Consider the following 27,521-nt stretch of genomic DNA (forward strand, 5'->3'; position numbering starts at 1 on the left):
TTAGTACTACTTTTATATAAAAGATTTATTTCTCCCTTCCCCCCTTTATATAACTTCATGTCTGACTGCCCATATATCCTACTTCTGGGTGTATTATTATTACTGTCAGTATAAATTAACCCCTTATAGTAGCGATTATCTGATCTTATTGTACTATAAAAGGGCTCATTTTCCTTTTTTTAACCCCAATATGACCGGTGATACGGAAAAAAAAACACGCTGCGGCTGGAGGGATCCCCCCCACTGTCTGTGATGATGGGAGAATCAAGTAATTTTCTGACCCTCAACCCGCGATTGCATAATCTGTGGTGGGGATTAGATGGAGATCCCATTGTGAGGGGAAGACACGCAATCAGACAAAGAGGCCGATAACCAGGAAATACAGGAAATGTCCAACATGTAACATTCCCACATTCTATACACAGAATATTCCCTGTAGGTGGGAACATTGCACAGATTACATTTCCTTCCCCTTCACACTCAGGGAAAGGGAAATATTGGGTCCCGTTCACACTTCTGCAACTTGTATTGTGACTCTAGCCCATCATTCCCAATGACTGCCGTCCATAGCAGTGCAACTTAAAGACACAGAGACTTAAAAAGAGTTCCTGCAGTACTTTGGTTCGAATTTCATGTGGCCACAACCCTAACCTTACCCAACCCAATCCATAACCACAACCTTACCCAACCCTAACCCAATCCATAACCCTAACCTTACCCAACCCTAACCCATAACCCTAACCCAATTCATAACACTAACCCAATTCATAACCCTAACCTTACCCAACCCTAACCCAATCCAAAACCCTAACCTTACACAACCCTAACCCAACCCATAACCCTAACCCAACCCAAAAACCCTCACCTTACCCAACCCTAACCCAATCCATAACCGTAACCTTACCCAAACCTAACCCAATCCATAACCCTAACCTTACCCAACCCAATCCATAACCACAACCTTACCCAACCCTAACCCATAACCCAATTCATAACCCTAACCAATTCATAACCCTAACCCAATTCATAACCCTAACCCAATCCAAAACCCTAACCCAATCCAAAACCCAACCCTAACCCAATCCAAAACCCAACCCTAACCCAATCCAAAACCCAACCCTAACCCAATCCAAAACCCAACCCTAACCCAATCCAAAACCCAACCCTAACCCAATCCAAAACCCAACCCTAACCCAATCCAAAACCCAACCCTAACCCAATCCAAAACCCAACCCTAACCCAATCCAAAACCCAACCCTAACCCAATCCAAAACCCAACCCTAACCCAATCCAAAACCCAACCCTAACCCAATCCAAAACCCAACCCTAACCCAATCCAAAACCCAATCCTAGCCCAATCCAAAACCCTAACCTTACCCAACCCAAACCCAATTCATAACCCTAACCTTATGCAAACCTAACCCAATCCATAGCTCTAACCAACCCTGACCTAATCCATAATCTTAACCTTTCCCAACCCTAACCCAATCCAAAACCCAACCCTAACCCAATCCAAAACCCAACCCTAACCCAATCCAAAACCCAACCCAAAACCCTAACCCAATCCAAAACCCTAACCTTACCCAACCCAAACCCAATTCATAACCCTAACCTTACCCAAACCTAACCCAATCCATAGCTCTAACCAACCCTGACCCAATCCATAATCTTAACCTTTCCCAACCCTAACCCAATCCATAACCCTAACCTTACCCAACCCTAACCCAATCCAAAACCCTAACCCAATCCAAAACCCTAACCCAATCCAAAACCCTAACCCAATCCAAAACCCTAACCCAATCCAAAACCCTAACCCAATCCAAAACCCTAACCCAATCCAAAACCCTAACCTTACCCAACCCAAACCCAATCCATAACCCTAACCTTACCCAAACCTAACCCAACCCATAGCTCTAACCTTATACAACCCTAACCCAATCCATAGCTCTAACCAACCCTGACCCAATCTATAATCTTAACCTTTCCCAACCCTAACCCAATCCATAACCCTAACCCAATCCATAACCCTCACCTTACCCATCCCTAACCCAATCCAACCCTAACCTTACCCAACCCTAACCCAATTCATAACACTAACCCAATTCATAACCCTAACCCAATCCAAAACCCAACCCTAACCCAATCCAAAACCCTAACCTTACACAACCCTAACCCAACCCATAACCCTAACCCAACCCAAAAACCCTCACCTTACCCAACCCTAACCCTCACCTTACCCATCCCTAACCCAATCCATAACCCTAACCTTACCCAAACCTAACCCAATCCATAACCCTAACCTTACCCAACCCAATCCATAACCACAACCTTACCCAACCCTAACCCATAACCCAATTCATAACCCTAACCAATTCATAACCCTAACCCAATCCAAAACCCAACCCTAACCCAATCCAAACCCAATCCAAAACCCAACCCTAACCCAATCCAAAACCCTAACCCAATCCAAAACCCAACCCAAAACCCTAACCCAATCCAAAACCCTAACCTTACCCAACCCAAACCCAATTCATAACCCTAACCTTACCCAAACCTAACCCAATCCATAGCTCTAACCAACCCTGACCCAATCCATAATCTTAACCTTTCCCAACCCTAACCCAATCCAAAACCCAACCCTAACCCAATCCAAAACCCAACCCTAACCCAATCCAAAACCCAAAACCCTAACCCAATCAAAAACCCTAACCTTACCCAACCCAAACCCAATTCATAACCCTAACCTTACCCAAACCTAACCCAATCCATAGCTCTAACCAACCCTGACCCAATCCATAATCTTAACCTTTCCCAACCCTAACCCAATCCAAAACCCTAACCCAATCCAAAACCCTAACCCAATCCAAAACCCTAACCTTACCCAACCCAAACCCAATCCATAACCCTAACCTTACCCAAACCTAACCCAACCCATAGCTCTAACCTTATACAACCCTAACCCAAACCATAGCTCTAACCAACCCTGACCCAATCTATAATCTTAACCTTTCCCAACCCTAACCCCATTCCATAACCCTCACCTTACCCATCCCTAACCCAATCCAACCCTAACCTTACCCAACCCTAGCCCAATCCATAACCCCAACCCATAACCCTAACTTTACCCAACCCTAACCTTACCCAACTCTAACCCAGTCCATAACCCTAACCTTACCCAACCCTAACCCAATCCATAACCCTAACCTTACCGAAACCCTAACTAAATACATAACCCTAACCTTACCCAACTCTAACCCAATCAATAACCCAAACCTTACCCAACCCAAAACCCTAACCTAACCCAATCCATAACCCTAACCTTACCCAACCCATAACCCTAACCTTACCCAACCCTGACCCAATCCATAACCCTAACATTACCCAAACCTAACCCAATCCATAACCCTAATTTTACCCAACCCTAACCCAATCCATGCCCTAACCTTACCCAACCCTAACCCAATCCATAACCCTAACATTACCCCAACCCTAAACCAATCCATAACCCAATCCATAACCCTAGCCTTACCCAACCCAATTCATAACCCTAAACCAACCCATAACCCTCATCGTACCCAACCCTAAACCAACCCTAACCCAATCCATAACCCTAACCTTACCCAACCCAATCCATATCCCCCTAACCCAATCCATAACCCATAACCTAATCCAACCCTAACCCAATCCATAACCTTAACCCTACCCAACCCTAACCCAGTCCATAGCCCTAACCTTACCCAATCCATAACCCAATCCAACCCATACCCCCTAACCTTACCCAACCCTAGCCCAATCCATAACTCTAACCTTACCCAATCCATAACCCCATCGCTATCTTACCCAACCCTAACCCAATCCATAACCCTAACCTAACCATACCCTAACCCAACCCATAGCCCTAACCAACCCTAACCCAATCCATAATCTTAAGATTACCCAACCCTAACCCATAACCCTAACCTTACCCAACCCAACCCTAGCCCAATCCATAACCCTAACCTTACCCAATCCATAACCCCAACCCATATCTTACCCAACCCTAACCTAGGGATGCACCGATACCGACTTTTTTTGGACCCGATACCAATATCCGGCGTTGTGAAATCGCCGATACTGGAACCGATCCGGAGCTACACACAAAGCAAGCGGCTGCAGTATAGAGCAAAGCCGCTGCTTCATGTGTATGGCTCCTCCATTCACAGGCGGAGTGCATCTGATATCACTCCACCTGTGAGCTGGACCCATACAGGAAGTAGTGGCTCCCATCCCATACTACTACTGCACCTAGTAAGGGATGGCTGAGCCGTTACCAAGCAAAAACCGGATCAGCCAGTGGATCGGTCAATGTTACCGATCCCCCGATCCATCTAAAATGGCCATATCGGCACCGATATCCGATCCGAATATCGGATCGGTGCATCCCTACCCTAACCTAACCATAATCCTAACCTTACCCAACCCCAACCTTACCTAACCCTAACCCAATCCATAACCCTAACCTTACCCAACCCATAACCCTAGTCCATAACCCTCACCTTACCCAACCCAACCCATAACCCTAACCTTACCCAACCCCAACCTTACCTAACCCTAACCCAATCCATAACCCTAACCTTACCCAACCCATAACCCTAGTCCATAACCCAATCCATAACCCTCACCTTAACCAACCCAACCCATAACCCTAACCTTACCCAACCATAGCCCAATCCATAACCCTAACCTTACCTATTGCTAACCCAATCCATAACCCTTACCCAATGCATAATCCTAACCTTACCCAACCCTAACCCAACCCTTACCTAACCCTAACCCAATCTATAACCCTAGCCTTACCCAATCCATAGCCCTAACCCAATCCATAATCTTAAGATTACCCAACCATAACCTTAACCAACCCTAACCCAATCCATAACCCCAACCTTACCTAACCATACCCTAACCCAAATCATAATCCTAACCATACCCTAACCCAATTCATAACCCTAACCTTACCCAACCCTAACCCAATCCATAACTCTAACCTTACCCAATGCTAACCCCCCCAATCCATAACCCTAACCTAATCATAACCCTAATCTAACCATACCCTAACCCAATCCATAACCCTAACCTTACCCAATCCATAACCCTAACCTTACCCAACCCTAGCCGAATCCATAACCCCAACCGTACCCAACCCTAATCCAATCCATAATCCTAGCCGAATCCATAATCCTAACCTTACCCCACCCTAACCCAATCCATAACCCTAACCTTACCCAACCCAATTCATTTTCATTGCTGTTTGTGTCCCCGTTGTCCTCCTCTCTATTCTGTTTACCATTATCACTGAGAGTGAAAGAAAAATTTGGGGTTGTCATCAGAAAAGGAATAGTTCAAATTGGGGGGGGGGGGGGTGTCACCAGTTTTGAGATTCCCTCACTTCCTGTAGTGGTCATGGGACAAGAAGTGGGGACACCAATGGTAGAAATAAAAATACTGACAGGGACCTCACCCAAAATGGAAAGAAGTTTTGTTTTTAGTTCTTCTTTAACCTCCTCCAGCCCGTCGTATATGGATATGACGGCAGGCGGTCCCCTCTCGTCCCAGTCTTGTGCGCTCATGGGGGTGGGCAGCATTCCTCAGACACGGCACAACCCCCATCTTGGTAAACAGCCGATGACGCGGATCTTTACCCATGTGATAAACTGTGTCCAATCACAGCCGGTCACATGTAAATGGAGAAGTGCCGGTTATTGGCACCCCTCGCCTCACACTGACAGAATGTGAGGAGGAGAGAGGATCAGCGGCATCTCCTCACAGGGGAAACTGTACAAGGCACCGATCATCAGTGCAGCCCCAACAGTGCCAGCAAGTGACACCAATCAGTGCCCATCAGTGACACCAATCAGTGCCCATCAGTGACACCAATCAGTGCTGCCTTTTAGTGCCCATCAGTGACACCAATCAGTGCCCATCAGTGACACCAATCAGTGCTGCCTTTTAGTGCCCATCAGTGACACCAATCAGTGCCCATCAGTGACACCAATCAGTGCTGCCTTTTAGTGCCCATCAGTGACACCAATCAGTGCTGCCTTTTAGTGCCCATCAGTGATACCAATCTGTGCCCATCAGTGACACCAATCAGTGCTGCCTTTTCATGCCCATCAGCGATACCAATCAATGCCCATCAGTGACACCAATCAGTGCCCATCAGTGACACTAAAGTGCTGCCTTTCAGTGCCCAGTGACACCAATCTGTGCTGCCTTTCAGTGCCCAGTGACACCAATCAGTGCTGCCTTTTCGTGCCCATCAGTGACACCAATCAGTGCCCAGTGACACCAATCCGTGCCCATCAGTGACACCAATCAGTGCTGCCTTTCAGTGCCAATCAATGACACCAATCGGTGCTGCCTTTTCATGCCCATCAGCGATACCAATCAATGCCCATCAGTGACACTAAAGTGCTGCCTTTCAGTGCCCAGTGACACCAATCTGTGCCCATCAGTGACACCAATCAGTGCTGCCTTTCAGTGTCCAGTGACACCAATCAGTGCTGCCTTTCAGTGCCCATCAATGGCACCAATCAGTGCTGCCTTTCAGTGCCCAGTGACACCAATCAGTGCCCATCAGTGACACCAATCAGTGCCCATCAGTGACACCAATCAGTGCTGCCTTTCAGTGCCCAGTGACACCAATCAGTGCCCATCAGTGACACCAATCAGTGCCCATCAGTGACACCAATCAGGGCTGCCTTTCAGTGCCAATCAATGACACCAATCAGTGCTGCATTTTCGTGCCCATCAGTGATACCAATCAATGCCCATTGGTGACACCAATCAGTGCTGCCTTTTAGTGCCCATCAGTGATATCAATCAGCACCGCCTTTCAGTGCCCATCAGCCGGTCCAGGGATCTGAATTACCGGCTCTTCTCCACACAGCGCTTCCGGGACTGTGAGAGCGCGAACCAATCAGGATTAATCTGGTCCGTCTCAAAAGCGCTGCCATGCGGCACTGCGTTACTTTAACTGACAAGTGCGCGGTCGTGCGACGCTGTACCCAAATAAAATAACACTGTTTTGGTGGTATTTAATCACGTCTGCGATTTTTATTTTTTGCGCTTTAATAAAAAAAAAAAAAAAAAAAAGATCAATTAAAAAAATATATATTTTTTACTTTCTATTGTAAAACATCCAATAAAAAAAAATTAATTTCTTCATCAGTTTAGGCCAATTTGTATTCTGCTACATATTTGTTAAAAATAAAATATTACAATATTGATTCTGAAAAGTTATAGCGTATACAATCTATGGTATATATACTGGAATTTATATTTTTTTATATACCAGTAATGGTGGTGATCAGCGACTTATAGCGAGACAGCGATATTGCGGTGGACTATCGGACACTGACCGACACTTCTGACTGGTTGTGCACCGAAATGAACATTCTGGTGCTGAAAACAGAAAATTCAAGATGCACTTGGCAGAAATCGAAACTGACGGTGCTTAAAAAAAATTTATATTTTTGTAAATAATTGCATTATATTTGACTTTTTAAATAATAATATGAATTGAAATGAATGTGAACTTATTTTTGGCACCTTTTGAAGTGTTAAAAATCCTGCTTGCTGTACTTCCAGTGCAAGAACGCATCAAATGCGCACCCCACGTTCGTTTTTTATGCATTTTTGAGTCACATGACCTAAGAAAAACGCACCATAAGCGCAGTAAAATTGTGGCAAAATTGTGGGCGGTTTCATCAGCCATTATCGCTACTTTTTTTTTCCGACAACACTTAAAACCCTATTTTTGGCAGCAATTTCGGTGCACCACTGGCTTTGACACTTTGTGGGAACCACTGACACTAATACAGTGATCAGTGCTAAAAATATACACCGTCACTGTACTGACACTGGCAGGGAAGGGGTTAAACAGCTAGGGCAAACCAAGGGTTAAATGTGTGCCTAGCCAGTGTTTGTGTGTACTGTGTGGTGCTTATACTAAGGGATGTGCTATACAGGGAAACAAAATCCATCCCATCCCCGCTGATAGGACAGATCTCTGCATGCTTTACATAGGCAGAGCCCCGCCCCGTGTGCAGGCAGAGCCCCGCCCCGTGTGCAGGCAGAGCCCCGCCCCGTGTGCAGGCAGAGCCCCGCCCCGTGTGCAGGCAGAGCCCCGCCCCGTGTGTCTCGGCTCAAACAGAAAAATCAAAACACCCAAACTGATGAAATTGCAGAAAGGGCAACACAGCCCATTAGGAGACCAAACATATTAAGTGCTTGTGGCTGCACCCGAGGGCCTGGGACTGCACCCCAGTGACTGCACCCCAGTGACTGCACCCGAGGGCCTGGGACTGCACCCCAGTGACTGCACCCGAGGGCCTGGGACTGCACCCCAGTGACTGCACCCGAGGGCCTGGGACTGCACCCCAGTGACTGCACCCGAGGGCCTGGGACTGCACCCCAGTGACTGCACCCGAGGGCCTGGGACTGCACCCCAGTGACTGCACCCGAGGGCCTGGGACTGCACCCCAGTGACTGCACCCGAGGGCCTGGGACTGCACCCGAGGGCCTGGGACCCCACCCCAGTGACTGCACCCGAGGGCCTGGGACCCCACCCCAGTGACTGCACCCGAGGGCCTGGGACCCCACCCCAGTGACTGCACCCGAGGGCCTGGGACCCCACCCCAGTGACTGCACCCGAGGGCCTGGGACCCCACCCCAGTGACTGCACCCGAGGGCCTGGGACCCCACCACAGTGACTGCACCCCAGTGACTGCACCCGAGGGCCTGGGACCGCACCCCAGTGACTGCACCCGAGGGCCTGGGACCGCACCCCAGTGACTGCACCCGAGGGCCTGGGACCGCACCCCAGTGACTGCACCCGAGGGCCTGGGACCCCACCCCAGTGACTGCACCCGAGGGTCTGGGACTGCACGCCAGTGACTGCACCCCAGTGACTGCACCCGAGGGCCTGGGACCCCACCCCAGTGACTGCACCCGAGGGCCTGGGACCCCACCCCAGGGCCTGGGACTGCACCCGAGGGCCTGGGACTGCACCCGAGGGCCTGGGACTGCATCCTCGGCCTGGGAATGCACCCTCGGCCTGGGAATGCACCCGAGGGCCTGGGACTGCACCCCAGTGGGCTTGGGCTTTCTGCATGAACACAGAGATCTGTGTTCCTAAATAGGAGGATCCCTGTGTTCATCACTGACAGAATGGCGGTCTGCTGTGTTTACAACAGCAGACCACCATTCTGTCTCCATGGGAGCGATCCCCTGTGGCGAATGGGTGCACGCGCCACTATCGGTCCCGCGAAGCAGCGTACAGTTACGTTGTTTCACGGGATAGAGCCGACCTGCCGCAAGCGGTCGTTAAGTGGTCGAAGGAGTTGTAAAGGCAGAAGGTGCATTCTATGCATTAGGATAAATAACCTTCTGTGTGTAGCAGCCCTGTTACTGTACTACTGGCAGGGAAGGAGTTGACACCAGGGGCGATCAAAGAGTTAAGTAGGCCCCTAGTGGGTGCTTTCTATGTGTGGGGGGGGGGGGTGTGGGCTTATGGAATGAACAGAGACCTGTGATCCTAAATAGGAGGATCTATGTGTTCATAACTGATAGAACAGCGGTGTGCCGTGTTTACAACAGCAGACCCCCGTTCTGTCTCCAAGGGGAGCGATTGCGGCCGCTGGAAATGCCGATTGGCTTTCCTTATGGCCAATGGGGCGCGCACGCTAGCTGTCCCGCGTAGCGACGTACAGTTACGTCATTTCACAGGACAGAGCCGACCTTCAGCAGTAAAAACGGCGGCAGGTGGTCGTTAAGAGGTTAATGTATTCCTTGAATTAACTGCCTGCTGACCGCCTGGACGTAGGAGTAGAGCGTCTCTCTTGCGCTGGATCATATATCTAGTACATGATCCAGCACTTCCTGGAAGGGGGCGGGGCCAGCTGTGCTGTGTTTAGTCACAGCACAAGCCGATTAGCGGGTGTCGGCCAATGACTGACCCCCGGCACCCGCTGATCAGAGAGGAGACACAGGACAGAGCGCTGTCAGTGTAAACAATACAGAGCTCCGCCCTATCAGCGGATGCCGGCCAATGACTGACCCCCGGCACCCGCTGATCAGAGAGGAGACACAGGACAGAGCACTGTCAGTGTAAATACAGAGCTCCGCCCTATCAGCAGGTGCCAGCCAATGACTGACCCCCGGCACCCGCTAATCAGCGGGGAGACACAGGACAGAGCGCTGTCAGTGTAAACAATACAGAGCTCCGTCCTATCAGCAGGTGCCAGCCAATGACTGACCCCCGGCACCCGCTGATCAGTGAGGAGACACAGGACAGAGCGCTGTCAATGTAAACAATACAGAGCTCCGCCCTATCAGCGGATGCCGGCCAATGACTGACCCCCGGCACCCGCTGGTCAGCGAGGAGACACAGGACAGAGCGCTGTCAGTGTAAACAATACAGAGCTCCGCCCTATCAGCGGATGCCGGCCAATGACTGACCCCCGGCACCCGCTGATCAGAGAGGAGACACAGGACAGAGCGCTGTCAATGTAAACAATACAGAGCTCCGCCCTATCAGCGGATGCCGGCCAATGACTGACCCCCGGCACCCGCTGGTCAGCGAGGAGACACAGGACAGAGCGCTGTCAGTGTAAACAATACAGAGCTCCGCCCTATCAGCGGATGCCGGCCAATGACTGACCCCCGGCACCCGCTGATCAGCAAGGAGACACAGGACAGAGCGCTGTCAGTGTAAACAATACAGAGCTCCGCCCTATCAGCGGATGCCGGCCAATGACTGACCCCCGGCACCCGCTGGTCAGCGAGGAGACACAGGACAGAGCGCTGTCAGTGTAAACAATACAGAGCTCCGCCCTATCAGCGGATGCCGGCCAATGACTGACCCCCGGCACCCGCTGATCAGTGAGGAGACACAGTACAGAGTGCTGTCAATGTAAACAATACAGAGCTCTGCCCTATCAGCGGGGGAGGAGCCGGATTTTGTTTCCCTACAAAGCTCATCCCTTAGTACACAGCACACAGTGAATGCACCAAGCACACAGTTAACCCTTTGATACCTAGACGTTTAACCCCTTCCCAGCCGCATCAGTTGTCATTACAAGACAGCCGACCGTTCTCTCTGGAATGATCACTGAGTGCCCTCTATATAGGATCACAGGTCTCTGTGTTGATTCCACAAGCCCCTCCCCCATACCATTAGAAAGCACCCACTAGGCTCACACCTAACCCTTTGATCACCCCTGGTGTTAACCCCTTCCCTGCCAGTGTCATTAGTACAGTGACAGTGCATATTTTTAGCACTGATTACTGTAGTGATGTCACTGGTCCCCCCCAAAAATGTCAGTCAGGGGTCCAATCTGTCCGCCGCAATGTCGCAGTCCCGCTAAAAATCGCAGATCGACGCCATTACTAGTAAAAAAATAAAATAAAAAATAAAAATGACAGAAATCTTTCCCGTAGTTTGTAGACGCGATAACTTTTGCACAAACCAATCAAAATACGCTTATTGCGATTTTTTTTTACCAAAAATATGTAGCGGAAAACAAAATTGGCCTAAAATGTTAAAAAATTTTGATTTGTAAATAATTTTTTTTGGGAATGTTATGTATCAGAATGTGAAAAATATTGTTTTTTTTTTTCAGAATTGTCGCATTTTTTTTTTTTTTATAACGCAATAAATATAATGCAAAAATCGCACAGGTGATCAAATACCACCAAAAAAAAGCTCGGTTTGTAAGGAAAAAAAAAGGACATCAATTTTTTTTTTTTTTTTAATCAGCAGGGAGAGGATTTGTAGCTGCTGACTTTCAATTGTTTTCACTGGAACTCTGCTGTCAATCAAATTTAACCACTTAAGCCCCGGGAAAAGATTTTACCCCCTTCCTGACCAGGGCTTTTTTTGCGATTGGGCACCGAGTGACTTTAACGGACAATTGCGCGGTCGTGCGACGCTGTACCCAAATGAATTTGACGTTCTTTTTTTCCCCCACAAACAGAGCTTTCTTTTGGTGGTATTTGATCACCTGTGAGATTTTTTGATCATGCGCTATAAACAAAAAAAGAGCGACAATTTTGCAAAAACAACAATATATTTCACATTTTTTTATATGAAATTCCCCCCCCCCCAAAAAAAAGTAAAAATCCAAATTTTTTAACATTTTTGGCCAATTTGTTTTATGCTACATGTGTTTAAAAATCGCAATAAGCGTATTTTGATTGGTTTGCGCAAAAGTTATTGTGTTTACTAACAAAGGGAAAGATTTGTCATTTTTGTTGTTTTTTTTTTTTTTTTAACGAGTAATGGCGGCGATCTGCGATTTTTTTTGCGGGACTGCGACATTGCGGCGGACAGATCGGACCCTTGACTGACATTTTAGACACTTTTGGGGGAACCAGTGACATTACTGCAGTAATCAGTGCTATAAATATGCACTGTTACTGTACTAATGACACTGGCAGGGAAGGGGGTAACAGTGTGGGTGATCAAGGGGATAAATGTGAACCTAGGGGAGTGATTCTAACTGTATGGGGGCGTGGCTTGTGAAATGATCATAGAGACATGTGTTCCTATATATACATATGCACTGTTACTGTAAAAATGACACTGGCAGGGAAGGGGTTAACTTTATTGGAGAGGGAGGGGTTAAGTGTGTCCCTAGGGGCGTGCTTCTTACTGTGATTGGCTGTGGCTTGAGGTGTAGGAACAATGATCAACGGTCCTACATAGTATAACCGTCTGATCATTGTTCCTACACAGGGGAGAATGACAGGCGGCTTTGTTTACATCAGCCGCCTGCCTTTCTCCCTTCGCGGCGGACGATCGCGAGTGACCGGTGGACATCGGGTCCGCTGGTCACACGCACTGACTTCCCAGGAAACGAGCCGGGGCGGGCGCGCGCTCGCCTGCTATTGGCTCACAAGGAAGTGACGGGCTAGTGACGTGTATATATATATACACACACGTCACTTTGCCTGGCCGGGGCTGACCGCCGCCGTATATAGTCGTATGGCGGTCGGCAACCGGATAAATGAGGAAGTGGGGGGGCGGAGCCAAGTTCCACTATGCAAGTCTATGGAGCACGGCTCCATATACACACACAGCTCAGGAGTGTGCAGACACGGTGTGCCCCCACAGAAAACACCTTGCTATGGGGACACCTTAAGGAGGAGGAGGAGGAGCCAGGAGTGCCCCAGGGGGACCCGAGAGAGGGATCGGGGCTGCTCTGTACAATGTTTTTTATTAAAAAAACGGAATTTTTGTAAAATCTTACCTGTAAAATTCCTTTCTCTGAGTCCTCCGACAGTCGCCGCCTCTTCATATTCGTCACATATGGGGTATTAGACTTTGCTCCGAAGGAGTAGCTAGGCAACAGAATATGTTAACAATAAAGCTTTAACATATCCCACCCTCAAGGGGTGGTCCCCTCAGTCAATACCCTCCTACTTCCTGCAACCATATCTCAGTTTTAGTGGAATAGCAGTAGAGTATACATTCAAACCCCAAAAGAGGGGCGGGGGCGGCGACTGTCGGAGGACTCAGAGAAAGGAATTTTACAGGTAAGATTTTACAAAAATTCCGTTTTCTCTTACGTCCTCCGACAGTCGCCGCCTCTTCATATTCGTCACATATGGGGACGTCCCAAAGCAGTGCAAACATGAGGGGTGGGAAACGCATCCGCGCCGAAAGGCAACGCAGTCTCCACATCAAAGAAAAGGAACCTTACCAAAGGAAGGAAACCAGCTGGGCAACAGCAAAAATAAGTGCTCAACAGGAGCAACAACCCAGGAAAAGACAAAAAAACCAGGGGATACAAAAAAACTATCCCAACAGCCAGGAGTCCCCAACAAGGGACCCTATGGAACAGCCGCACTAAGAACCTTGCGGCCAAAGGAAGCATCCGCCGATGCCTGAACATCTACTTTGTAGAATTTTGTGAAAGTGTGTACGGTCGACCAAGTCGCCGCCTTACACACCTGGGCTACAGAAGCCCCATGACGGCAGGCCCAAGACGTACTCAGTGATCTAGTAGAGTGCGCCTTCACAGGCACAGGGGGAACCTTCCCCTGCAAGGCATAGGCCTGTTCAATGGTCTGCCTGATCCATTTGGCGATGGTAGAGGCCGAAGCCGCCATGCCCTTCCGAGGACCCTCTGGAAGAACAAACAAGGAGTCCGTCCTACGAAAAGACTCAGTCGATTTAAGGTAACCCTTATCGCCCGAACAACATCCAGAGAGTGCAATCTCACCTCCTTTGGATGTTTAGGCTTCGCGCACAATGAAGGCAAAACAATATCCTCGTTAAGATGGAATTCCGAAACTCGTTTCGGTAGAAAAGAAGGATTAGGTCGCAAGACCACCTTATCCAAATGAACAACCATGTACGGAGACTTGCAGGACAAAGCCGCCAGTTCCGACACTCTGCGAGCCGAAGTGATCGCCACCAAAAAGGCGACCTTTTTGGACAACATAGACAACGAGATCTCCCTGATCTGTTCAAAAGGAGCACGTTGTAACACAGATAGAACGAGATTCAAGTCCCAAGGAGGCAAAGGATCCCTCCTAGGAGGAACCAGATGCCGCACACCCTGAATAAAAGTGCCAACCAAGGAGTTGGAAGCCACGGGACGTTGAAACAGAACGGCCAGCGCAGACACCTGACCCTTTATCGTAGCCAGCGCCAAACGCTGATCGACACCCGTCTGAAGGAAAGACAGCACACGGGAAACCGAGTACGTGCGGGGTGAAAACCCCCTGGACTCACACCAGGCAAAATAGGCCTTCCAAGTACGGTAATAAACCTTCCCCGAGGAAGACTTCCTCGCGTTGATCAAAGTATGAACGACCTCTGGAGAGAGACCCTTCTCCTTCAGGACCTCGGTCTCAACAGCCAGGCCGGCAAAGCCAGCGACTGTAAAGCAGGATGGTAAATCGGTCCTTGAGACAGTAGATCGTCTCGAAGGGGCAGACGCCAAGGGGCGTCGACCGCCAGATTCACGAGGTCCGCGTACCAGGACCGGCGAGGCCAGTCCGGTGCCACAAGAATCACCGTGCTGCGTTCCGAGTGTAACCTGCGAAGGAACCTGGACAGCAACTGAATCGGTGGAAACGCGTACATCAGCCTGTACTGATGCCACGGGGCCACTAACGCGTCCGACGCGTCTGCCCGAGGGTCGCGCGTCCTTGCCACGAACCTCTTCACCTTGTAGTTGAGGCGAGACGCGAATAGGTCCACATCTGGAAGACCCCACTTCGCGCACAACATCTGGAAGACAGCCGGGTGGAGAGACCATTCCCCCTGATCCAGGGTCTGGCGACTCAGATAGTCCGCCTGCCAGTTCTCCACTCCCGGAATGTGAACCGCCGTTATCGCCGGGACATGAGTCTCGGCCCAAGACAGAATGGCGGCCACTTCTCGAGCCGCTCGGGCACTCCTGGTGCCCCCTTGGTGGTTGATGTAGGCCACCGCCGTGGCATTGTCCGTCTGCACCCGAACCGGGCAGCCCTGCAGCCGGCCCGTCCAGCGATGAAGAGATACAGAGATTTATCGCACGCAATTCCAGAATGTTGATCGGGAGGGAAGACTCCCCCTCCGACCAGGTCCCCTGGGCGGACAGAACGCCCAGAACACCACCCCAGCCCGACAGGCTGGCATCCGTGGTGATTATCGTCCACGAGATCGGACGAAACGACTTGCCCCCGGACACCAACGGGGACTGGAGCCACCACAGAAGGTTTTCCCTGGTGCGATGACTCAACGAGATCTGAAGATCCAGAGATTGAGGTCGCCCGTCCCACTTGGACAGGATCTCCGCTTGGAGACCCCGCGTGTGAAACTGCGCGAAAGGAATCGCCTCGAAGGCCGAGACCATCAATCCCAGACATCTCATACACGTCCGCAGAGACGAGTGTGGAACGTCCCTGAGGGACCTGACTTCCTCCTGAAGAGTCCTGAGTTTGTCTTCCGGCAGGAAGACCTTCGCCTGCACCGAGTCCAGTATCATTCCCAGATAGGGGAGACGAACCGACGGACTCAGTGTCGACCTTGGAACTGACAGACAGGTCCTTCTCCAGACCCTGTCTGGTCGCAGACCGAACCAGAATGTCGTCCAGATACCCCAGGACAGAAATGCCCTGGGCCCTCAATAATGCCAGAACCGGTGCAAGCACCTTGGTGAAGACCCGCGGAGCCGAGGCGAGCCCAAAGGGCAACGCCACAAACTGGTAGTAATCCTCCGCAATGGCAAATCGAAGGTATCTCTGATGACCCTCGAATATGGGGATGTGAAGGTACGCATCCTTCAAATCGATGGAGGCCATGAATTCCCCCGGAACCAGGGCAGCCACCACCGAGCGCAGGGATTCCATGCGGAACTTGCGAACCCGCACAGAGCGGTTCAGAGCTTTCAAGTCCAGAATCGGACGAACCTTGCCCTCCTTCCTGGGCACGGTGAACAGATTGGAATAAAACCCCCGAAATCTGTCCCGATGAGGCACCGGAACCACCACTCCCTGAGCCCTCAGGTCCCGCACCGCCAGGTGCACATCCCGCAGGCGCTCTGGAGACAGTTGTAGATTTGAGGGAAAAAATCTGCTCTCCGGCCGAGAGAGAAACTCGATCTTGTAATCAGATCGAACGATTTCCAGAACCCATCTGTCCCGCACACGGGCCAACCAGGGCTGAAGAAAACCGAGCAAGCGTCCCCCCACCCCAAAACTGGGTGAGGGCGCCCCTTCAGGCCGAACTGTTATGGGCCGCAGGTCCGGATTGGCCGGACTTCTGTTTCCCAGACCAGGGCTTCTTCTGAGAGCCTTGGCCCTTGAACGGTTTGCCCTTGTAGTGCGGCCGAAAGGCACGAAAGGACCCCTGAGGGGGCCGAAAACTCGCATGCTTCTTCCCAGAAGCCCCCTTAGCCTTGGGGAAATGGGGCAAGAGAGTGCTCTTACCCCCGGTAATCCCCTTAATCAACACATCCAGGGACTCCCCAAAAAGGCGAGACCCATCATAAGGCAGATTGGCTAAGGTTTTACGTGAAGATTGGTCCACCGACCAACATGTCAACCAAACCAGGCGGCGAGACAACACCGCCACGCTGTGCACACGTGCAGCCAACGGAATCAGGTCCAAGTCCGCATCACACAGATACATGACACCCTGGTGGATTTGATCCACCATATCCAGGGTCGCCGCCGAGGCCGAATCGGCCACTAGGACGCGCCTAAGCATCTGCGTCCAACTTGCGATCGCCTGGGCCGCCATGAGAGAAGCAAACAGAGCCTTAAGCATAGAACCCGTAACAGAATAAGTATGACGGGCAAGAGACTCCAGTCTCCTATCCGTGGCATCACGGAAAACAGGGGATCCCTCTGCAGGGATCGCAGTGGCTTTGTTCAAAACCGCAATTGCATGATCCACTGGCGGAGGCACACACCACCGTTCATCAGTGGCAGGCGAGAAAGGATAACGCAGCTTAAATTTACTTGGAACCGCAAAAGGCTTGCGCAGATCGCGCCATTGGTCCTTAACAGCGCGCTGAAAATCAGCATTGCAGGGAAAAACCTGCGGCGTCCTGCGTTTTCTCTGCGTCCCATACGCCGCCAAGGCAGCTGGGGGACACACCTCGTCCTGCAAACGCAGCGTCTGCTTAATGGAAGCAATCAACCCATCCATGATTGCAAGCTCTTCAGGCGAGCCAGGGGGAGAATTATCAACCCCCTCAACTTCAGCCTCTACCTCAGACCCCACTAGATCAAGAGAGGAGCGGGACCCCGATAGGGGGGTCCCTGCCAGAACAGCCCCATCACCTTCACCCTCAGAATCAGAGGACAGAGCAACTCTGGGCCGTTTAGTAGATTGAGCAGCCACCAGCATTTGCACCTGGGCAGCAAGGCCAGCCACAATAGTGGCTAAATCCCCCCCTGGGGGGGAAACAGCGGTCCCCTGGCTTTCCACCAATACTGTGGGAAACTTGCCCTCCTGAGAATCCATTGCCCCTGTATGCCAGACAACCAAGGGTTAACTGCCCCCTTTCAGCAAGCGCGGCAAGCGCAGCCCACCGCACCACACTCAGGCACAATGAGACCCCCACAGGGAATATACAGACTGAATACAGGCAATGGAACACAGGAATAGAAGGATAAAACCTGAGGAGACTCCGCTGCTGCTGCTGCCTCGATCGGTGCTTCCAGGAAAGAGGAAGTGATGCTGCCAGGGCGCTCTATGTAAGCCTATGGAGGCTACAAGAAAATGGCCGCCGTGCATGTAAACCATGCGGCCGGAGCGGGCGCCGGTAAAATGGCGTCGTTTGGCGCCGAAATCGCCGCTCCACAGTGCATAAAAACACACACAATTTCATCCCATTATATGGATACATGTTAGATCGCCGCAGCGATCGCTGTATATGCCCCAACATGCCATTAAAAACATGCCCCACAGCACACAGCTCCTCACACTGCCCAGCCTGACACACTCAGTGTCATACAGCTCCCCCCCCCCCCCTTGCAGCCCACAGCATGCAGCCGAGAGATAGGGAGACAAGCAGTGTGAATAGAGGCAGGTTACACAGTCCCAGACTGACACCCCCCCAGACAGACAGGTCCCCACATAGATACACTTACCTCACATGGCGTGGGGAACCCGCACAGGCGAACAAGCCGCTGCACATGAGGCAGGGAGAGTCGCAATTCAAGACGCACACAATGGCGGTTAAGAAACCGCACAGCGTCCGGTGAGGTAGCCACCTCACCAATCATCCCTGCACCGAACAGGGATGGGTCGTTCACCGTGCCAGGAGCGTTACCTGGCTGAACGCTCGATGGCAGACTGGGAAGCCACTGACCCACGACCTGCGACCAGGGGGATCAGCCCGAGACCCAGTCCGCATGATCCTCTTCATCCGAAGAACTAACTAATGCTGACAAAAATAACAGCTAAGTAAAGGTAGAGAAAAAACTCAAACAAAATATTAAAAAGAAGAAAGAGTCTGGGACAAAAAGTCCCAGCACAGAGAGAGCCAGCCACTCCTGACAAGCTAGACATTAAAACTGAGATATGGTTGCAGGAAGTAGGAGGGTATTGACTGAGGGGACCACCCCTTGAGGGTGGGATATGTTAAAGCTTTATTGTTAACATATTCTGTTGCCTAGCTACTCCTTCGGAGCAAAGTCTAATACCCCATATGTGACGAATATGAAGAGGCGGCGACTGTCGGAGGACGTAAGAGAAATCTCGTTTTCTTTTTCTTTAGTTACACTTTAATCATCCTCAAAAAAAGCCTAAATCCCTTCCCCACTTTCCTTCTCGCCCCACCTACTCCCCCCCCCCCCCCAATATCTTCTCTCTATTAAATAACAATGTAAAAGATCTAAGATACAATTTCTAATGATTGGAATCTGAGGAACCTAGAAACATTTTACAGATAGAAGGCAGCAGATATCCGAGGATCAAACTCATCCCAGACTACAATTATACAAAGAAAGCAGAAATGGGGATTTTTAAAGGTGCCAAACATTTCACCAGACCATTATACATTATATATATATATATATATACACACAGCACATCCGGAAAGTACTCACAGCGCTTCACTTCCTCCACATTTTATGTTACAGCCTTATTCCAACATGGATTAAATTTATTTTCCTCAAAATTCTACAAATCCCTCCCCCATAATGACAACGTGAGAGAAGTTTGTTTGAAATCTTTGCAAATTTATTACACATAAAAAAGGAAAAAATCCCATGTACATAAGTATTCACACCCTTTGCCATGACACTCAGAATTGAGCTCAGGTGCCTCCTGTTTCCACCGATCATCCTTGAGATGTTTCTACAACTTGATTGGAGTCCACCTGTGGTAAATTCAGTTGATTGGACATGATTTGGAAAGGCACACATCTGTCTATATAAGATCCCACAGGTAACAGTGCATGTCAGAGCACAAACAAAGCCACGAAGGCCAAGGAATTGTCTGTAGACCTCGGAGACAGGATTGTATGGAGGCACAGATCGGGGGAAGGGTACAGAAACATTTGAAGGTCCCAATGAGCACAGTGGTCTCCATCTGTAAATGGTAAAAGTTTGGAACCACCAGGACTCTTCTTAGAGCGGGCCGCCCGGCCACACTGAGCGATCGGGGGAGGGGGGCTTTAGTCAGGGAGGTGACCAAGAACCCGATGGTCACTCTGACAGAGCTCCAGCATTTCTCTGTGGAGAGAGGAGAACCTTCCAGAAGAACAACCATCTCTGCAGCACTCCACCAATCAGGCCTGTATGGGAGTGGCCAGATGGAAGCCCCTCCTCAGTAAAAGTCACATGACAGCCCGCCTGGAGTTTCCCAAAATGCACCTGAAGGACTCTCAGACCATGAGAAACAAAATTCTCTGCTCTGATGAAACAAAGATTCAACTCTTTGGTCTGAATGACAAGCGTCATGTCTGGAGGAAACCAGGCACCGCCCATCACCTGGCCAATACCATCCCTACTGTGAAGCATGGTGGTGGCAGTGTCATGCTGTGGGGATGGTCTTTAGCGGCAGGAACTGGGAGACTAGTCAGGATGGAGGGAAAGATGAATGCAGCAATGTACAGAGACATCCTTGATGAAAACCTCCTCCAGAGCGCTCTGGACCTCAGACTGGGGTGAAGGTTCATCTTCCAACAGGACAACGACCCTAAGCACACAGCCAAGATAACAAAGGAGCGGCTACTGGACAACTCTGTGAATGTCCTTGAGTGGCCCAGACAGAGCCCAGACTTGAACCCAATTGAACATCTCTGGAGAGATCTGAAAATGGCTGTGCACCGACCCTCCCCCATCCAAACTGATGGAGTTTGAGAGGTCCTGCAAAGAAGAATGGGAGAAACTGCCCAAAAATAGGAGTGCCAAGCTTGTAGCATCATACTCAGAAATACTGGAGGCTGGAATTGGTGCCAAAGGAGCTTCACCAAAGTATTGAGCAAAGGGTGTGAATACTTATGTACATGGCAAAGGGGGTGAATACTTATGTACATGGGATTTATTCCTTTTTTATTTTTCATAAATTTGCAAATATGTCAAACAAACTTCTGTCACGTTGTCATTATGGTGGATTGTTTGTAGAATTTTAAGGAAAATAAAGTTAATCCATTTTGGAATAAGGCTGTAACACAGAGTGGACAAAGTGAAGCATTGTGAACAGTTTCCAGCTGCACTGTAAAATAAATTAATTTTATTGGGTGTACAAATTGTTAAAAACAACACTCTCATCTCAAGGTATAAAATTTTAAAACCACCACAGAAAATCCATGAGGGTTGGATATAGCAGCAGTGAATTCAGGTCTACATGTTTCACCAAAATATGGCTTCTTCAGGACTCTTACAAATACTGCAATAAATGTCACTTTAACCACTTGCCGACCGCTCACTGAGCTGGTACTGCGGCAAAGTGGCTCGATTCCGTCTAGCGACGTAGACCTACGTCGCTGGACTCCTCCCCTTGTGGGCGGCGCCGGAGGCTCACTACCGCTGTATTCAGTCACAGTGGGAGTCGGGCCAGGGGAGGAGATCCACCCGCTTGTGTAAACAAAGTGGGCGGATCTCCTATGTGACAGGCAGGGACAGATTACAGGATTCAGCATAGCTGAACCTGCGATCTGTGTCTGTGTCACACAACCCCCTCCCCCCACACACGTCAGTAAGCATGAGGCATATATTAACCCCTTGATCACCAATAAAGTTAACCCCTTCCCTGCCAGTGTCATTACAGTAACAGTGCATATGTATAGCACTGATTACTGTAGTAATGTCACTGGTACCCCCAAAAGTGTCAAAAATGTCAGCTAGGGGTCCGATCTGTCCGCCGCAATGTCGCAAAAAAAAAAAAAAAAAAAAAAAAAAAATTGCAGATCGCCGCCATTACTAGTTAAAAAAAATAAAAATAAAAAGGACATAAATTTCCCGTAGTTAGTAGCTGCGATAACTTTTGCGCAAACCAATCAAAATACACTTATTGCGATTTTTTTTACCAAAAATATGTAGCAGAAAACAAATTGGCCTAAAATGTTAAAAAATTTAGATTTTTACATTTTTTTGGGGGAATTTCATATAAAAAAAAGGTGAAAAATATTGTTATTTTTTCAAAATTGTCGCTCTGTTTTTGTTTATAGCGCAAAAAGTAAAAATCGCAGAGGTGATCAAATACCACCAAAAGAAAGCTCTTTTTGTGGGGGGGGGGGGGGGGGGAGGACAAATTTAATTTGGGTACAGCGTCGCACGACCACGCAATTGTCCGTTAAAATAACGCAGTGCCGAATCGCATAATAAAGCCTGGTCAGGAAGGGGGTAAAATCTTCCGGTCTTAAAGCGGTTAAAAATACGCTCGTTGAGAATTATTTTGTCAAAGACATGTAGCTAAATACATTTTGGCCTAATATTTGAAAAAAATTGAATATATTGGATATTTTTTAAACTGTCAAAGTAGAAAAATATTGTTATTTTTTCAAAATGGTCGCATTTTTTTATTAATATTGCAAAAAATGAAAAGCGCAGAGGTGATCAAATACCACCAAAAGAAAGCTCTGTTTGTGGGGAAAAAAAGGACGTAAATTTTGTTTGGGACAATTGCATGACCGCGCAATTGTCAGTTAAAGTCGCACAGTGCCAAGTTGCAAAAAGTGGCCTGGACGTTAAGCAGGAAAATCCTCCGGTGGTAAAGTGGTTAGATTAAACATACAATTTGTCTCCATTTACAAATTGTATTATTCATTTATTACAATATTCGTAAGACTCCTGAAGAAGCCATATTTTGGTGAAACATGTAGAGCTGAATTCACTGCTGCTATATCCAACCCGCATGGATTTTTTTTTGTGGTGGTGTCATGCCTCCAGCATAAGGAAGTAATTAATTCTATTGGAACTTGTAATACCAATCTTGTCCACAAGATGCCACTGTGACATAGACTGTTATACAACACTTTATGGTATTTCCTGTTCTCTATTGCTGGTATTAGTTCCAGCCCTCTCTGAGAGAATCTCCATTTTAGATTTACCTCAGGAAGGAGCAGACAGCATCTGAGGTTGCTGTGGGAAGATTCCTGAACCCCTCTCGGAAGCATCGCTGGTATGCTCAGAACTGTTGCATATATACCTCAATGCATATATTGTTTGCGTTTGTACATTGATTGTATGTTTATCTGTTTATTCACAGTTTCACCTCATATTCACAATCCTATTCGCATATCCATTCTGACTTGTAACCTGTTCATGTGACCACTATTCTATCTCTGGAATAAAGCCTTAAGTTACAAAAGGACTGGTTATTGCAGGATTAAAGGTTTAGCTGTATGTTGAGCTGCACACGCCTGGGGCATACGTGTAGTGAGAACAGAACAGGTGGTTTTAAAATTCATACCTTGAGGGTGTTGTTTTTAACAATTTATACACACAATAGAATTAGTTTATATACATAAAGGTCTGTATAGTATAAAATATACATTTTAAACCCCCCCCCCCCCAAAAAATATATTTAAATACAAAAAAACACACAAGCATTGTCAACTCTACCTTAGTGGTCCTTCGAAGGCTTCGCAGGATGTTCCTCTTCCTTGGATCCTCACCGTCAGCCTCGAAGGAATTAGTAGTGTTGTCCTTTGGCCCCTGGGTTCCAGTCTCCTCCTCCTTCCTCCTGATTGGTCCAAGCTCATCATCGCTGCCCACGCTCAGACTGCTGCGATAACCGGAGAACTTGCCGAGTTTGGCACACTTGGTCCGGTACAGGACTGGTTTGGTCACTATGGATGCTTTTCTTGCTCTCTCCAAAGAGTTTGTGTCCATGTCACTATCAGAACCGTTCCCGCTGCCGTTGGACTGCGGCTTGTTAGTGTTACGGATGGTAATGATTTTACCTTGGGTGCTGTCGTGAGGCACAGAATAGATGTTTTCCTCCAGGTTCCTGGGCTTTACCACAGAATCCATAGGTTCTGCGTAATCCGAAGGGTCGAAGGGTTCTGATGGGGGCCAGGTGATAGATGTTAAGGACCTCCTGTGACCGTCTCGGGAGCCCGGATCTAGGTAGGACAGATCTGGCTTGGAGATATCAAACGGGATGGGGGGCTTTGGTTTGAGGGGTGGAGGTACCTTGTTGTTGAGTCTGCTCTCTAAGGTGCTCATGACAGAGATAAAGGGAAGGCTCTCGCTATCCTCCAGTTCTCTGGCCAGTTTAGAATGGTCTCTAGTAGGTGCAGTAATGCTCAGGTCCTCTCTAGGTAGAATGTGCTGAGGAGACGGGTCCAAGTCATCCTCAGAATCATGCAAGTGGGAATTGCAGAGAGGAGACCCAGCACGAGGTGAGCTAAAGACCTCTTCTGTAGTGCTACATGCTTCTGCTGTGTTGTCATACATGTGTGAAGCTTCAATGATCACTTTCTTCTCCATCACATCCTTGAAGAAAGAGTAGAACAGGTCCATCTTGTTTTGCCCAGGGCCACACGGTAACATCATGAATTTGCCCTCAATGTCCAGTGCAATCTCCTCTCCTTCCACTAGCTGTTCTCTGGTTACATTGTCCAAGACAGAAAACGAGCCCTCGGTCAGAGCAACCAGCTGGACGGGGACGATGTCCTGCACTTCACACAGAAAGGCACGCAACATGGCCAGTGAGGCACGGCGCTTGGCTGCATAGAAAACCATGTAGCCATGTACCAGTCGTGTCTTGCGGATGTTGAAGGAGGCGTGATAGGACAAGATGAGCAGCTCCAGACGGCGCTTCTGACTACCGATGTGCAAGTCGAGTAACACCGAGAGCCCGATCCCGAACTGCGAAGGGCGGTAAGTGTGAGGCTTGAGTGCATTCAGCACATCCTCCATGTTAAAGAGATCTCCACACATGAGACAAATGACGATCCGCAAATCGCAATCCACCAGATCCTTGATGCTCGGCGTGGTGGTAATGAGGTTCTGATTCCGCTTGGATTCCATAAGATCGCGTAGGATCTTTGTAATCTGTTTCTCGTTTATGTTGCGGCCGTAGCCCAAGCCGGTGGATGCCGCGTCTAAGAGTTCGCACTGCAGCCTGGCGGCAATCTCTTTGCCCTGCTGGATGAGGCTCTGCGCGGTTTCTCCGCTCATGTCCCCTCTCCGATTGACTAGGATTAGCGTTAGATATAAGTTAACTAAGTGGTTGTCTTTTCTTCCTAGACTAGACTCCCGGCTCTTTTCAATACTTTCTACCACGTAGGAGAGGGACTCTTTGGAGTTGTAAAGGCAGAGGCATCCATGGGGCATGAAGGTGGCGGTCTGGAAGGAGTTGACAGGGAGTCGCACGTTGCCTTCGATGGGACGCAAAGACAACTCGTACATTTTCCCGTCGACCACGTATTTATCGTCGTTGGTGCACATGGCGCGGATCTCGTTGGCCAGCTCCCTCCCCAGTCCATCTTTACCAAGGATTACTAAATTGATTCGATCCACGTTGGGATCTTTATAAAGGCGGTCGTAAGGGTTAGTGCACCTGGAACTGAGAATCTGCTCGATTTTAGTGTCTACACATGCAGGATTGCTGGGACAAGTGTCCTTGGTGGGGTGATAGACAAAGTGAATGTGTTTGAGGATGAGGGCATCTCTTTCAGCTTGCAGTTTTTGCAGGGCTTTGAACCTCTGTTCCTCTCCTAGCACCTCCTGGATCACCCCCATTTTCTCTTTGCTCGGCTTGGCATCTAACTCCAATTCGTAAAACAGCTCTGAATATTCTAACAGCAGTTCCTGGAACTCTTCCTTGGCTTTGTCAATGATCTCTTTCTGGTGCTTGCTATAAATGTCCATATATACCGGCTCCTCCAGCCAATGATAAAACTCCTCGCTCATAATGAAGCTACGGGCCTCCTCCCAGGGTTTACCTGGCGTGATAAAAGGAGATAAACCCAAGTTATCTTTGAAGGCTCTTTTCATTTCTTCCTTCTTTCTAGCATTCCTCAGTTTCTCCATGTGGGTGTAAAAGGCCTCTGCAGCAGGGGGAGTCTCCAACATATCATAAGGTACACGATCGTCTTCCATGTTATCTATGTGGCTGGTTAGGTCCCAGGGGATGTCTTCAAGGATCACAAACCACTGGGAGAAGGCAGGCTTTGTCTCCAGCAAATTGGCTACTTTGGGCCAGCTGAGGTGGTCTATTTCATCCAGGTCAGGCACAAGGGTATCTAAAGCACGTGGTAGAACAGATAAGAAGACCTTGCGACGACGCTCGGTGTGGTCCTGTCTAAGCCGTTGGATGTGCTGCTGGAATAGTTTCTTGGCTTTATCCGTGCCCTCCAGGTACACGTAATCCTGATATTCGTTGCTGCTCTGCATGCGCCGGCTAACGTTGAGCCAAGTCTCGTTGTGAGATTTCACCACGCGGCCCACCAGCCATTCATATTTGTCCTTGGCTGCCGCGATCTGTTGGCTCTGCTGCTTTAAAGCCTCAAAGTACGGAATGATCTTGGACTTGCCTCTGCTTTTGTCAATGAGCTGGATGAGAGCAGTGTAAGCCAAGTCCACATTAACGTTAGACCGGGCAGAAGTTTCCACCACCTGCAAGTTCTTTTTATTAAGGGCAAAGGCGTGAGCATCGCGGATGTAGCGTTCGACGCCTTCGTCGCACTTCATCAGGACGAGCATGATGGGTTTCTTGGTCTTGGCCAGATGGGTGTACAAGTTGGAGACAAACTTCAGTTGGTCGTCGAAGTTCCTGTTCATCCCGCGGCTCACATCTACGCACAGAAGGAAGCCGTCTATCTGCAGTTTGCCTTCGGGCATCTGTTTCTGCTCAAAGTCCTGCTCCAGGCCCAGCTGGTCCGTGCAGAAGTACATGAGCTTCTCGGCCGAGGCCAGTTTGGTGGAGGCGGCTCGTTTGATGTAAGGCTGCAGGGCCGTGCTGCGATGAGGTTGGAATGTCTGATCGTCTATGAACTCTGTCTGTTCCACCACGTGCACCTTGCAGTCCACACAGTCTTCCAGCTGACGGGTGACCTCCCCCCAGTATAGGAAGTGGTCATTGTTCACTACTCGGCCTCCGAAGTCACTAGTGCTCAGGACGGACGTGTGGTCCAAATGGAAGTCATCTGCGCTGGGGCGCACAAAGCGGTTGCACAAGCAGGACTTGCCGATGCCACACTGGCCTTTCTCCTTTTCTGTGCCAGAGAGGCCCACCACGCTGATGCTGTAGGTGGGCACGCGCACATCTTGTTTCCGGGCCATCATCATGGCGCAGCACTCATCCTGCCCACATCAACAGCTGCTTGGGTGAGGCTCGGCAATGCCGCCCCATGCACGGACTCCTCGGGAGGGCGAAACCGGCTGGGACCTGACAGCCAGGATTGGAATCTTCCCCATGCACGGACGTTACTTGGGAGGTGGACACTGCAGGTTACCAGACGGGACTTTGGCTCCTCGATTCACTGCTGTCTGGACGCAGGCTATAAACCGCAGGCATGGTTCTCGGGGGCAATCTGAGGAGGGAAAGAAAAGATTTAGGAATATTATTATGGGAAAGA

At 49.3% G+C, this 27,521-nt stretch overlaps 1 protein-coding gene across 1 annotated transcript in view; it reads right to left on the reverse strand.

The window, feature by feature from the left end:
* ARHGAP35 (Rho GTPase activating protein 35) overlaps nt 1–27,521 on the reverse strand; it is a 77,642-nt gene that overhangs the window by 16,473 nt on the left and 33,648 nt on the right. The window contains exon 2 of the mRNA XM_082263844.1: nt 23,557–27,476. Coding sequence (XP_082119970.1) covers nt 23,557–27,231 — 3,675 coding nt within the window. The 5' untranslated portion in view covers nt 27,232–27,476. The remainder of the gene's footprint in view (nt 1–23,556; nt 27,477–27,521) is intronic.

This window comes from Pelophylax lessonae (assembly GCF_965119305.1).
Source record: "Pelophylax lessonae genome assembly, chromosome: 7".
Taxonomy (NCBI): Eukaryota; Metazoa; Chordata; class Amphibia; order Anura; family Ranidae; genus Pelophylax; species Pelophylax lessonae.